Consider the following 13,514-nt stretch of genomic DNA (forward strand, 5'->3'; position numbering starts at 1 on the left):
CTAATCCCCTCCGCCAGAAAATATAGTCCTGCATTTCGGGGGTGCCTCCTCCCCACCCCCCCCCCTGCGCTGCCACAGGGACTCGTCCCTCCGCGGCACCAGCCGCCCGCCATTCCCTCGACGGCAGCGGGGTGCGTGTGCGTGAGACAGCTCCCGCCCATCACCTGCGGGCGGCGGAGGGATACCGCGCGGAGGGAGGTGAGCCGCCCCCAGGGGCGGGGCGTGAGGCTGTGAGGCGGAGGGGTGGTGCGGGGGGCGGCCGCCTCGCGTTGCGCCCCGCCGCCGCCGCCGCCGCGGGGGGACCATGCGGAGGCAGCGGGGCCGGCGGGCGCAGCTACAGCAGCGGGAGGCGGAGCGGCGGTAGCAGCAGCGTTAGGACCCGGGGCGGGGCGCGGGGCGGGCCGGGGCGATCGCGCCGCTTCTTCGCGATATTCTATCCGCCGGCGGTGCGAGAACAATAGGATCCGCCGCCCGCCCGCCGGCCCTGGGCGCCGCGGCCGCCGCCCCCAGCACAGCACGGCCCGGCCCGGCCCGGCCCGGCCCGGCCTGCCATAAGCGCGGGACCTTCATGCGCTTCCCCTGCCCCGCACGCACGGGGGGCGCGCGCCTGCCCCGGAACAGGTAAAAAAAACCCCAATTAAATAAACAAAAAATACATTAATAGCAATGCTAATAAAGTGATAAAATCCGGCCGCGCTTCCCCCGGTCCCGGGGCCGCTGAGGGGATGGGACTTCACCCGCTGTTTCCTTCCCCGTTCCCTTCCCGGCGGGGACTGCCCCGGGCTCGGCTCCATTGTCCCTCAGTAAAGTTTGCCGGGGCCGGGCAGCGCGGGCCTTTGGGGTCCCCCCCACGCGGAGGGGGGTGTCTGGAAGCGTGTGTGTGGGTCCCAAAGAGAGGGGTCGGGGGTCGGGTCCCCCCTTCCCTCTCCGCTCGGGGGGTGTGTGGGGGTCGGTCGCCGGTCCTTCAGCGAACTTCAGCTCCCCCCCCCCCCCCCCGCCCCAGCCCTCCATCCAGCTCCGCTCTGGGCGGCTGCAAAAGTTGCGGGAGCAACCGGGGGGTGCTCCGGGCTCCCCCCGCTGCGGGGAACGGGGCTGGGGGTGCTGCTCGGGGCTCGCTGCGGGACAGGGGCTGCGGCCGGGACATCCCCCCGCTCCCCCCCTCGCCTTCCCAACCCCACCTCAGCCCAGGCCGCGCTTGCTTGGAGCTGAGGGGGGGAGCAAGGCGGCCGGGCCTTTGTCCGAGGCGAGAAGGTGCCGCTGGGCCCCGCTGGAGGAAACCCGAGCGGGACGGGGGGAGAGGAGCGGCCGACATCTGCTGCGCGTTAGCCCGGCCGCGGCGGGGCCTGGCCGGGGCTTTGTGCGCCCGGGCCGGGAGGTAAAAACGAGGGGCGGGGAGAAGCTGTATCTGCGTGTGTCTGTCTGTCTGTCTGTCGATCTATCTATCTATATAAATACCGGACTGAATACACGGTGTGAGGGAGTATTGTTGGAAGGTTGGCGAGCTCGACACCGGCTGCCGGTCGCCCCGGGGGCTGTGCTGTGTTTTGCGGGGGTCTAACAAGGACATGGGGGTGTCCCCCGGCTGCCGAGCACCGGGGTTGGGGTTGTGTGTAAGATGCTTTAGAAGCGATTTGACTGTGGATGACATTGAAAAGAACTTAAGATAAAATACCCCCCTCCCCACACACACACACCCCGGGTGGGTTTTATAGTGGCAAACGAGATTTCTACACTCCGGGCTGGTTGCTGCGTTGGTTTAGGAACGTCATTGAAATGTGGTGGAGCCTGAAAGCCACAAACGCTTTGGGTAACGTGGAGTTTTGTGCTTTTTCTTTAAAGCTTATGATTAAGGAGTTAAATTTATTGGCCAGCTGCTCTTTGTAGCTGTGAATGAGGTCCTGAAAAGCACCCCCCCCCAAAAGGAATCTTTTGTCTCATCCCAAGTCTCCCTCCTGAAGAACTGTTTTTTTCTATCAGTGGCCCAAAAGCTCAGAATCTTCCTTTAAGAAAAAAACCCCAAACAAACCAAAAAGAATCAGTAAAATTAGGAAGAATATTTCCCTATCTTGCCAGGTTGCCTGGAGGGCTCCTGGTTTTTTTGGTTTTTTTTTTTTTTTTTTTTGCCAAATCCTTCTGAAAACAAACTTGTCTTTTTTTTATTCTTCCCAGCCACTTTTGGGGGAGCAGAGAGGTTCAGCTCTCAGCCCCCAACTTCAGCCCCTGAGCAAGCAGCTGCAGGTGCTCAGCCACCCGAAGGAAAGAGGCCCAAGATCAGACCTTTTTCTTTTGGCTTTTTAAGCAAAACTAAGCAAGGACAAGAGGGGGGGAAGGAGGAGGGAGCCGAGCCAGACAAGCGCCTGAGTGATAACTTGCCTGAACCCTTTGATAAATGAGTTGACTCTTCCCCCCCCCCCCCCCCTTTATTCCCCCCCCCCTTCATTCGCCACACGCCAGGAACAGAATTGGCCCCGAACTAGTGGAATTGGCAGCAAAAAAACTAACATACAAGTGTGTCTGCTCAATGGAGCGCTTGTTCCTGCCTCTGGGTGCTGTGCGAGGACTCCGGCTGGCTGCTGGAGCCGCGCAAAGGGTTTTTCTTTGCTCGCCCCTTTCTCTCTTGCTCCGTCTTTTTAAAATATTCATCAATGGGGTGGGTAGTTTGCTGTAGTCATTAAAATATCTCCTTCCCCTCCCCCTCACTTGCTCTAGGACTGCCACTGTTGAGTCTGTGGGAGTATGAATCAGCAGCAGCAGCAGAGAATGGCTGCAGTTGGGACAGACAAAGAGCTCAGTGACCTGCTGGACTTCAGTATGGTGAGTGGGGGGGCGGCTGGAAAGGCCCCGGGGTTTGCGGGTGTGGAGTGTTTTGGAGCTGCAGAAGGGAGGAAATGTGAGCCTGTAAATTGGACATGATGGGTTTCAGATGTGCGGTGTTTGTGTGCGTGCACATGTGGTGCAACTTGTTTATTTTCAAGTTAAGGCAAAGCCTCTACCCCTCTTCTCCCCCCCCATCCCTTCCCCTCAGACATAGATTGTTTCTTTGCAGGGAGCACAGAGAGGTGGGTTGGGGGTGGGTTGGGTTTTATTTTTTTTTTGTTTTGGATTTTTTGGGGTGGGTTTTGGGTTTTTTTTTTTTGGATGGGAAAGTCTGGAGAAATACAAGGGAGTTGTGTGTTCTCTGTTTAAATGCTCACTGCAGAATGGGCTGGCTGACTCCTTCTGAAGCCCTGCAAAGATGCAACTTCAGTAGCTGATTAATCGAGCTTTTTTCCTCTCCCCAGTATTAAACATTTGCTCCCACAGGTTATTTTGTCACAGTTTGAAACGTGTCCAAGCTCTCCAGCACATTATTTTTGCAGGAGTTGAACACTTGTGTTCCCCACGCTCTGTTCTTCTCTGTCCTGGAAACCTTTAGCTGCATTTAGGAGCTGTTTATTTTCAGTGAAAGGGGACCTAAGGATCCCCCCAGCAGGAAGATCAGCTCAGAGGGAGAAGTCCCTTCTAGTCGTGGCATAGTGAGGGTTAGTCCTCGGCACATCCGTCTGTGCCGCCATCCAGGGCTGGCGATGTGCCACTCCATATACGCTCTGCACTTGCTGCACCGGTGCTGGCTGTTGTTGGCAGGTGACTTGTGGAGGGGTGAGCTTATGTTCAAAGGAAAATAAGTTTCTGTTGGATTCCTCTGCCCTGTGCTGCGCCCTCATGGCACTTGGAGCGTGTGTCTTGCTTTTTAGATAAGCAGATGTGCTGCTAAGATAGAAAAACAGCTCCATGAAGAGCTTGCAGTCCAAACAAGCCAACTGTGTGCTGGGCTGCATCCCCAGAGCGTGAGCAGCAGGTCAAGGGAGGGGATTCGCCCCCTCTGCTGCGCTCTGGGGAGGACCCCCCCCCCCGCGGTACTGCCTCCAGTTCTGGGGCAACAGCACAAGAGGGACGTGGAGCTGTTGGAGTGAGTCCAGAGGGGACCATGGAGATGCTGCAAGGGCTGGAGCAGCTCTGCTCTGGAGCCAGGCTGAGAGAGCTGGGCTGGGACAGCCTGGACAAGAGAAGGGTCCTGAAGGGCAGACCTAGAAGAGCAGCTCCAGTGCCTAAAGGGGCTCCAGGAAACCTGGAGAGGGGCTTTGGACAAGGGCCTGTAGGGACAGGTCAAGGGGAATGGCTTGAACCTGCCCAAGGGGAGACCGAGATGAGCTCTTAGGCAGAAGCTCTTCCCTGTGAGGGTGCTGAGGCACTGGCACAGGGTGCCCAGAGAAGCTGTGGCTGCCCCATCCCTGGCAGTGCTCAAGGCCAGGTTGGACACAGGGGCTTGGAGCAAGCTGCTCCAGTGGATGGGGTCCCTGCCCGTGGCAGGGGTTGGAGCTGGAGGAGCTTTAGGGTCCCTTCCAACCCAAAGCAATCTGGGTTTCTAGCAATAACCATGAGTGTCACCTCTGTGACATGGGGCTGTTCTGGCTCACCCAGACGATGGCCCTGCTGGGGTGATTTTTTTGCCCCTTGGAGAAGAAGAGAGTAAAGGTGGAAAGTGGTGTCAGAATGTGGGAGAGTTGCTCTCCTGGTACCTCTTATTCCTGTGGCAAGTGCCACACCTGTGCACTCCGGATTAGCAATGGGAAATAAACACTTTTATACAGCTGGGGCTTGTATGTGTCCTCTCAGGACTCTGTTCTGGGTACGGGGGTCTCATTCCCCCAGAGAACAATTCTCCTGCAGGGGGTGAGGCCCTTGTCTCCCAGTTTCATGCTCTTGTTGGGGGGCTGGTTCTGTTAAACGACCAGTGATGTATTTTCACAGGAGTACATTTTATAGTTGGTAGGGGGACTGCAACGCCCACATGTGTTTAAAGACAGGAATCTGTTCAGTGCTCACCGTGGAGCAGTGTTTGTGGTTATTTGTCCCTCTCTCATCTCAGAGGTCCTGGCATTTGGAGGAGCGCTGGAGCTTCCCATCTCCTGCACCCAAGAGCGGCAGGTTTTGAACTGTGTTTTGGGTCAGTAACCTGTCAGCTGCTCTCTAGCCGGGGCTGCAGTGGCTCCTGCGTTGCTTTTTCTCCCCCCTTCAAAAGAAATCAAATCCCACTCAGTATTTAGAGCTTAAAAAACCCAAGACCTTCTTTTCAAATTTAACAAACCATCCTCATTTGCATGCTCAGAGCTGTATTCCCTGGAGGGCTCCTGACCTGTTCTCTTTGTACACGAATGTTTTTGTTCTTGGAGATGAATCTACACCGAGTGGGTTGAATTTGGGTTCAAGTCCAATGCTGTCACACTGGTGTAACCCTGGGAATGACCAGAGCCTGGTCTGTGTCTCTGTCTGTTGATACATTCAGCAGCAGCTCTGGGGGCAGCTGCTCGCAGGATCAGGGCCTGCAAATGTCATTTGCCAGCAAATGATTCGAAGCCATTCCCTCCAGAATACGTTGGCCAATGGGCTCCAGCGCAGTCTGGATTTGAGCCAGATCTGTTTCACAAACCCTCATCTCTGCACACCCTTCTCCTGAGTTTGCATAAAGGGAATATTAACATTTCTCCTGAAGGATGAGTAGCTGAAGCAGAAAGCTTCCTAGCTAGATGGTCTTCAACCTGGCATCACAAGCTCACTGTGCTCTGTGTGGGGCTGTCAAAGAGGCTGTGCTATGGGTTGCTTTCCCTCTTGGCTTTTTGACCACAAAGCTTGCTCATTCGAGTATATTTATATTTGAATAGGATAGGTTTGAATAGCCAGGTTTTAAAAACAAAACCCAGAAAAAACGGAGTTTGGCATTAGAGTAAGAAGGTTGGACGGGGCTGGACCAGGTTGGAGCAACCTGCTCTAGTGGAAGTTGTCCCCGCCCATGGCAGGGGGTTGGAACTGGATGAGCTGTAAGGTCCCTTCTAACCCAAACCAAACTGTGATTCTGTGAAGAAGTAGGAGTGGGACATCAGTCCATTAATCCTTTCCAGGAGAGGAGATGGGAGCAAAGGCTAGACAGAGATTTGCAGCAGGTGGAAGCATTTGCTTCAGATCAGTATTTTGAATTCTAGGGAAAATGTGTTCAACCCCAGTAATCTGAGGTCCAGCTCTGCACTAGGCTTTGCTGTGCACTGGGTGAATTTTAAGGTCTGGCCCTAATGGGGTAGCAGAGTCAGGTGGGAGTTTACAGGATCAGTAAATGGCAGGGTTGTGTGAGATGCTATAAATTGGGCCTACAGTCCTGAAAATGAAAGACTCGTGCCTTCTGTAATAAATAAATACCTCCGGTAGTTATTGATCTGCAAAATGCTTGCCCAAAGCCTTGTGCTTAATGTAATTTAGCAGTAAGAGTGAAAATCAAAGGAATCTGTAAGGTGCACCTAAGTGAGCCAGAGGCAACCACCCAGCTCTGCAGTCTAATGGCTGCTTTGGGGTGTGCACAGCAGCGTGCTTGCGTCTACCTCAGAACAAATTGCCCTTTATAATTGCCCCAAAGTACAGGTAATTTATAAGCTTTCTTTCACCACTGCTTCCTGGCAGAAGTCCAGGACGGGCTTGCAAATCTGGAGAAGAGCTTTCGAGAAAGCATCCTGCCTGTTGCCAGCTTAACCTGTTCATTAGGCTTGGGTTTTGGTGTGTTACTCTTTGCCCTGTGGTTGCCAGGCTTTGCAGCTCAGCCCCATGGGCACAGGCTGTGTGTGGCTAGAGCTGTCCTTGGCCTGTGCTGTCAGGAGGTGCTCGGCTGTGAGGATGCATGCTGTGGTCACCTGCACCAGTATGGTACTGCAGTCCTGCATCCAGCTCTGGGGCAACAGCACGGAGGCCACGGAGATGCTGCGAGGGCTGGAGCAGCTCTGCTCTGGAGCTAGGCTGAGAGAGCTGGGCTGGGTCAGCCTGGAGAAGAGAAGGCTCCTGAAGGGGTGACCTTAGAGCAGCTCCAGGGGCAAATGGGCCAAGAAGAAAGCTGAAGAGGGGCTTTGGACAAGGGCCTGTAGGGACAGGACAAGGAGAATGGCTTGAACCTGCCAGAAGGGAGATTGAGATGAGATCTTAGGCAGAAGCTCTTCCCTGTGAGGGTGCTGAGGCGCTGGCACAGGGTGCCCAGAGAAGCTGTGGCTGCCCCATCCCTGGCAGTGCTCAAGGCCAGGTTGGACACAGGGGCTTGGAGCAAGCAGCTCCAGTGGAAGGGGTCCCTGCCCGTGGCAGGGGTTGGAGCTGGATGAGTTTTAAGGTCCCTTCCAACCCAAAGCAGTCTGTGCCTTTTATGACTCGCTTTGGTTATCCTGTGCATCATCTCGGCTGTTCCATGTCGCCAGCGTTGGTGTGCTGTGGGAAGTTGCAGGCACGTATCCCGGCTGGGCTGGTGTGTTTGTAGGGCAGGGGCACTCCATGCCATGGGGAGAGCCAAGATGGAGCAGCCAGGAGGCACAGACAGGGCTGGGGTCCTGTCCATGCCGCAGAGCATGCCTGCCAAGCTACATAGAGGCAGGCGGCTGCGTGCCAGCCTGGGTCTCTGGCAGAAGTGAAATGCTGTTAACAGCCTTGATTATTAGCAGAGTATTAACCATATGCTGTGGGGATGCTGGTTGTCAGGGTGGGTTCCTAGCTCGACAAGTTGTGGCAGGGTGGGCAGGGGCTTGAGCAGTCACACAGGACCTGCCGTCTGATGTCTCTGCAAGCGACTGCTCTCATTGCGTGCCAGCCCTTGTGGCTCCAGCCAGTGAACTGGGGGTGAAAGCCAAGCTGTTACCGGCTCGAGCAAGCTCCTTCTGCCTGCCCTGCTGCTGCTTCTGACGTGCTGGAGAATGCTGAAGCTCTGCCCCATGATAAAACTCACTTGTGTTTAGTGTGAAGCAGTTGTGAAGTTTGACCTCACACCGCAGTGGATGTTTGGGGCTGTAGTCAGGAAGGTCCGTCTTAAATGAACATGTGTGAAGTAGCCTGTTGGCAATGTTGAGTCACATTCCCTCCTCTCTCCATATTAAGAGCTGGATACTTTCCATGATGTGAAATGGATTTCAGGTTTTGAGTTGAGGCCTGAGGTTGGTCCAGGTTGGAGTTCATGAGGTGGAAGAGTGGGCAAAGTGAAAAGAGCTATTTTCACATTTGAAAGCACTGAGGCACTGGTAGAACTGCACGGTAAACAAGATGCTCCTTGATATTGTTACTTGTGTCTGGCAAATTCCGTTCCTTACGAGCTTCCTGTTGGAAGTGTGGGATCTCCAGTGGTGGATGTTTGGATCTTCCTATGCACTGGATTTGCATCTCTTATCCTGGGAGAAATGGAGGGAGAAGATTTTGGGAAGGGTGGAAACTGAGGTATGAGGGTCTGCAGAAGCTGTCAGCTGTCAGGGAGGCTGGAGATGGGACTTGATTTTACATAACCCTTTAAATCTCCATTATTCAAATCCAACAGAGGCCAAGTAATGACCCAATTAGAGCTCTTCAGATGCTTATGCCTGGGTCCCTCCTCAATGCCTGGGTCCCTCTGTGCCAGCTCCTGTTCCTCCCCTCCCTCCCCCTCCCCACGTTTATTTTCAAAGCAGCATTTAAAAGCAGAAAGGAAATTTGCAGTGGGTGGGTGAACTTTGCCTGCGAGTGAAGGCGCTTCGTGTATGACTCGTGCGGGGCTCCTGGAGGCAGCACGCCCTGACGGCTTCAGCCCACACCGCAGTGGAAAAACAACCTGGCAGCAACAGAAAGCCACCAAAACACTACCCGGAGTTGGCGAGTGATGTGTGTATTGAGGGGGAACCCCGGGGCTCCCCCTCACAGGCATCACCTTGCTTTAGCATCCCCACTTGCCTTGCTGTGGGAAGGGGTCTGTGCCTCCGCAGTCCCAAGAGGAGGCAGAGCAGGAAGGGGTTGCATCAGTCTCGAAACCTGCTTTTGAGCAGGCAGAGGTGGGGAGGGAACCCCAGCAGCATCCCCAGTGTGGGGGTGTGCTGGGGATTGCCCAGGACTGGGGGGGACACCCAACCCACCACCTCTTTTGCAGAAGTAGCAAGCACTCATTGCACAATGGAACAAGGTTGTTCATTTGCTCCACTTGTGTTTGCTGCTCAGACCTTGGGGTTTTTTTAGCATCAGCAAGCGTTTAACAGAAATGCTGTGAAAAAGAGCCAGCAGTGCTTGCTTTTTGCCTTTTTTTTTTTTTTTTTTTTGTTGTTGCTGTTGTTGTCATCGTTGATTTTTGCTGCTTGGTACCATTATGTTCATGCATCTCATTCTTCCCCTGCTTGCATGTGCAGAAATGCCTCTTGCTGTTGGGAAAGGGGGTTTCTAACCGCTTAATTGGATCCCAGACTGGTTTGGGTTGGAAGGGACCTTAAAGCTCCTCCAGCTCCAACCCCTGCCACGGGCAGGGACCCCTTCCACTGGAGCAGCTTGCTCCAAGCCCCTGTGTCCAGCCTGGCCTTGAGCACTGCCAGGGATGGGGCAGCCACAGCTTCTCTGGGCACCCTGTGCCAGCGCCTCAGCACCCTCCCAGGGAAGAGGGACCCTCCACATATGGTGCATGTTCAGAGGCTCTGATGCAAGCCTCCCTGTAGGAGAGTGCAGGGAGAGGCAGGGGTGAAGCTGCAGGTGGGCTGGTGTCTGCAGGCTCGTGCTTGGTTGTCCACACAGGCTGCTACTTAAATGCTGTTTACACCTTCTTTAGATACCCATCTCTCTCACATATACATAACGTGCCTCTGTGCATGCATCTATGCCATCCCAAATCTGTGCTTTTGGTTCTGAATGGCACTTGGTTCCTTAACTGCTCTCTTTGCATCCCTGCCACATTTCACTGTTGTTTTTGGGGCTGTTTTTCCTTTTTCCTCCTCAGCATTTGTGAAAACAAAGCTGGGCAGACGGTTTCACACAGAGGAATGTTTCTGACCGCAGCCAGACATCAGCTATGTCAGGGCATGAAACGCTGCCTTTCTGTAGGCTCTTGTGCCATGACATTGTTTAATCTTCAAAGCATTAAACTTTTGAGTAGCTCAGAAATTGCAAAGCTAAAAATAATAAAAATTCAAATGACTTGGTGGTAAAAGTATCTCGAGTAGTAAAGGGATATTAAAATGTTAATTCCCTAAGCGTTTTCCCACCAGTTGTTTTATTGGCTGCAGCTCCATTTGTGTGGAGAAGAATTAGTTTTCTGCAGCGTGCAGGTGCATATAAATTCTTAAATAACAGCTTCTGAAAGCCACCCAACATATATTACAAATATTTATACAGGTATTTTTGAGGAAGCTCCCTGGCAGGAGGAAATTCGTTGCGATACTGAAGCTGCAGCAGTAGAGCAAGCAAGTAGCTACAGTGACCGATACTGTAAAATACCCTGGTCTTCCTAATTGTGAGTTAAATACCTTTGCCTGTGGTGCAGCTTCTCGCACTGGACCCCAGGGCTGTGTTGGGTCATGGCTCTGCTGGAGCCTCCAGAGCAGCAGGAGTGGAAACTGCTTTGTGAGGCTGGGGGGGCTCTTTCTGCTGGGCTGCACCCCCAGAGCATGAGCAGCAGGTGGAGGGAGGGGATTCTCCTGCTCTGCTGTATCCTAGGGAGGGCCCCCCACCCCTGCAGCCCTGATCCAGCTCTGGGGCAGCAGCACAAGAGGGACGTGGAGCTGTTGGAGCGAGGCCAGAGGAGGCCACAGAGATGCTGCGAGGGCTGGAGCAGCTGTGCCCTGGAGCCAGGCTGAGAGAGCTGGGCTGGGGCAGCCTGGAGAAGAGAAGGCTCCTGAAGGGGAGACCTGAGAGCAGCTCCAGTGGCAAATGGGCCAGGAAGAAAGCTGAAGGGGGGCTTTGGCAGTGCTCAAGGCCAGGTTGGACACAGGGGCTTGGAGCAAGCTGCTCCAGTGGAAGGGGTCCCTGCCTGTGGCAGGGGTTGGAACTGGATGAGCTTTAAGGTCTCTTCCAACAGAAACCAGGCTGGGATTCTATGATTCCCTCTGGAGCTGGTGTGAGGCTTCCTGCACCAAGGTTGAGCATCACTGGAGTCTGTGGCTTAGTCATCTCTGGGTGTACCAGTCGGAGCCCCCAGGCAGCCCACATCCTCCCTGGGCACATTGCCAGTGATGAGCCTGGGGAACACAGGAGACACAGGGTGAGACCTGGACCACTGGGGGTGCTGGGGTGTTCAAGGTTAGAACAAGCTTTGCTGGGTGCTCTGGTCTCAGGGGGGTGCTGTCATTTCCTGCTATCTTTTTGTGAATGGAGTCACCCTTTCACCGTGGCCCCGTGGACACCTTGTAATGTGGACCATGGGGAATGAGTTAGGGAAGAAACTGTTGGTTTTGACCACAGCAGTGCTGCCCCTTGGATGGTTTTCGGTTGCACCTAAGGAACCAGACACACTGTGTACACAGGAGTTCATGCACGTAGGAATGTGTGTATATATTACTGCACAGCTGTGCTGCTCTCTTGTCCTCCTGCAGCTGATCTATGTAGCAGGGACACAAGGAAAGTGTTTTGCATCGATAAAGTGCTTCTCTCCCCCCTTTCCTCCCCTCCACCTACCCAGTCTGACCCCCTTTGCAGCAGCGCAGAAACCTAACATGCTGAAGTCTCTTTTCCCTTCTCTCTCATCTTGTTTTTTTAGATGTTTCCTCTGCCAGTGGCTAATGGAAAAAACAGACCCACGACCCTAGCGAGCACTCAGTTTGGAGGATCAGGTACTGTCATCTGAATTGTTTTTTACTTAACACCATAATGTTTCTTGCAATAAATTTGTGTTGCTTCCAGAGGCCCCAGGAGAGGGGGGTCTGTAGTTTTGTCTTATGTATTTTTCTGGTGATGATCTGCTAGCATTTCTCTGGGTGATTTTCTTGTTACTCCACGTGTCTGTGGGTAGGCAAAGCTGTTCTTGCTGATCTGTCTCCAGAAATCAGTACCTGGGTTGAATGTTGTGGTGTTGCAGCAACCTGGGAGCAGGCAGTCAGTGCTGTTCTCTGACGTTGCTTAGATGAACCTGTGTCTGCAGATGTACTCCCAGAGTTTTGCTGTTCATCACTGAAGACATGTTGGTAGCTGTTAACTCCTGGGGCTCAGCTGCCCAAAAAGAAACTGATGCAGTTTGGATGTCTGCTCCATGCAACCCCACCAGCAGCTCCCTGTTGTTGGGTGGGATCTCAGTGTTCCCAAAGAGACCTTTGCAGAGGCCTGGCCAGATGCCTCTAGCTTCCTGCTGTTGGGTGGGATCCTGGCATTCCCAAAGGGACCTTTGCAAAGCCTTCCTGGCCAGATGCCTCCAGCCAGCATGGCTGTCCTGGGGAGGCAGGCAGCAGGGGTGGCTGGAGCTGATTCACCAGTCTCCAAGCTGGACCCCACTGTGGTTTTGGGGTGCTCTTGACCAGAGCCTTACCTGTCATGCCCTGCCGCTGAAGCCGGCAGCTCACCCTGCTCCCAGAAATGCTGAGTGGCCCCATCTCTGCCAGCCAGGATCACAGAATCATGGACTGGGTTGGGAGAGGCGTGAAAGTTCATCCAGTTCCAACCCTGCCAGAGGCAGGGGCACCTTCCACTAGATGTGGATGCTTGAGGAGGGACCAGGGGTAAAAACATCAAAGGTCTTTGGGAGCAGGGAGGAGCGGGCTAGGCTGGTGATGCAGCTGTGATAGGAGATTCTCTGAAGGGCCCATGGCTTCAGATACCTGATGGGGAGAGGTGGCACTGGTTAATTTGAGGCTGAAGCAGAGAATTCCTCAGCTGGGGAATGGCAGGATGGTGCCGTGCCCTGCCAGGCTTTTGCTGCCCAGGAAGCTGCTCTGTGCAGGGCTCGCTGCGGCCCCTGGCACGCAGGAAGTTCAGGTAATTTGCCCTTCTTGCTGAAACATGCTGATGCTTTGTGGATGGTTAAAACATGGCCTTCTCTACCCTGGGCTGACATAAACTGTCCAGGGTAACTCCTGGCCATGTGGAATGGCCATGCCCTCACAGCAGGAGGCATCCTGGGGACCTGGGTGGGATTTCTAGATAGCAGCTTTGGTGGCACAGCATGTTGTGGGGCAGCTCTCAGGGAAGCCTGCAGAAGCTGGATAGGAGGAGAGTTCTCTGCCCTGCCCTGCTTCTGCCTGTTTTTGGCCAGGGAAATCTGATGCTTTCAGACTACATTCTAGCTGCGTGTCAAGATGGTTTCGAGCAAACATTTTTACATGGAGGAAAGCTGTTGAGTGGGTGCTGGGGGAAATTCAAGGGCAGAAAACTCTTGGGTTACCCCAGATGGAAGCTGATCTCTCCAGTGTTTCTGTGTGTGACTTCTGCTGTTAAAATAATCCACAAAATACGTGCTGCCTGCTAGGGAGAGAATAGGCATGGAGCAGCTTGCATTAATTCATTTCCTGCTTGGGGGCTGGCTTGGCTGTCGGGTTTCTAGCACTGGCCAGTGAGGAGAGGCTGAGAGCAAGGCTCTGGTGCAGCCAGCGCAGCGACCAAACCTCCCTGCGATGGCTGTGCAGCAGCCAAAATGACACAAAATAAAATTCTCCATCCCTACCCCCCCCTTTCTTTTCTTTCGGGTGAGTGAAAGGTAATGTTGACACCACCCTTCCTCTGGGCTGCTGCTTTTTGAGTCTGACTGTGAG

At 54.1% G+C, this 13,514-nt stretch overlaps 1 protein-coding gene across 12 annotated transcripts in view; it reads left to right on the forward strand.

Annotated features, from left to right (window-relative positions):
* Nucleotides 1-278: 278 nt before the first annotated feature.
* TCF3 (transcription factor 3) overlaps nucleotides 279-13,514 on the forward strand; it is a 75,561-nt gene continuing 62,325 nt past the window's right edge. For 6 of the 12 annotated variants that reach the window (XM_065658798.1, XM_065658799.1, XM_065658800.1 and 3 more), the window contains exons 1-3: nucleotides 281-621; nucleotides 2,710-2,814; nucleotides 11,534-11,606. In XM_065658798.1, the coding sequence (XP_065514870.1) occupies nucleotides 2,737-2,814; nucleotides 11,534-11,606 (151 nt within the window). In that variant the 5' untranslated portion in view covers nucleotides 281-621; nucleotides 2,710-2,736. Of the gene's footprint in view, nucleotides 622-2,709; nucleotides 2,815-10,230; nucleotides 10,292-11,533; nucleotides 11,607-13,514 lie in introns of those variants that run through there. The other 6 variants (XM_065658795.1, XM_065658797.1, XM_065658808.1 and 3 more) reach the window with 3 other exon arrangements.

The sequence above is a fragment of the Lathamus discolor genome, chromosome 21 (assembly GCF_037157495.1).
Source record: "Lathamus discolor isolate bLatDis1 chromosome 21, bLatDis1.hap1, whole genome shotgun sequence".
NCBI classification, from domain to species: domain Eukaryota; kingdom Metazoa; phylum Chordata; class Aves; order Psittaciformes; family Psittacidae; genus Lathamus; species Lathamus discolor.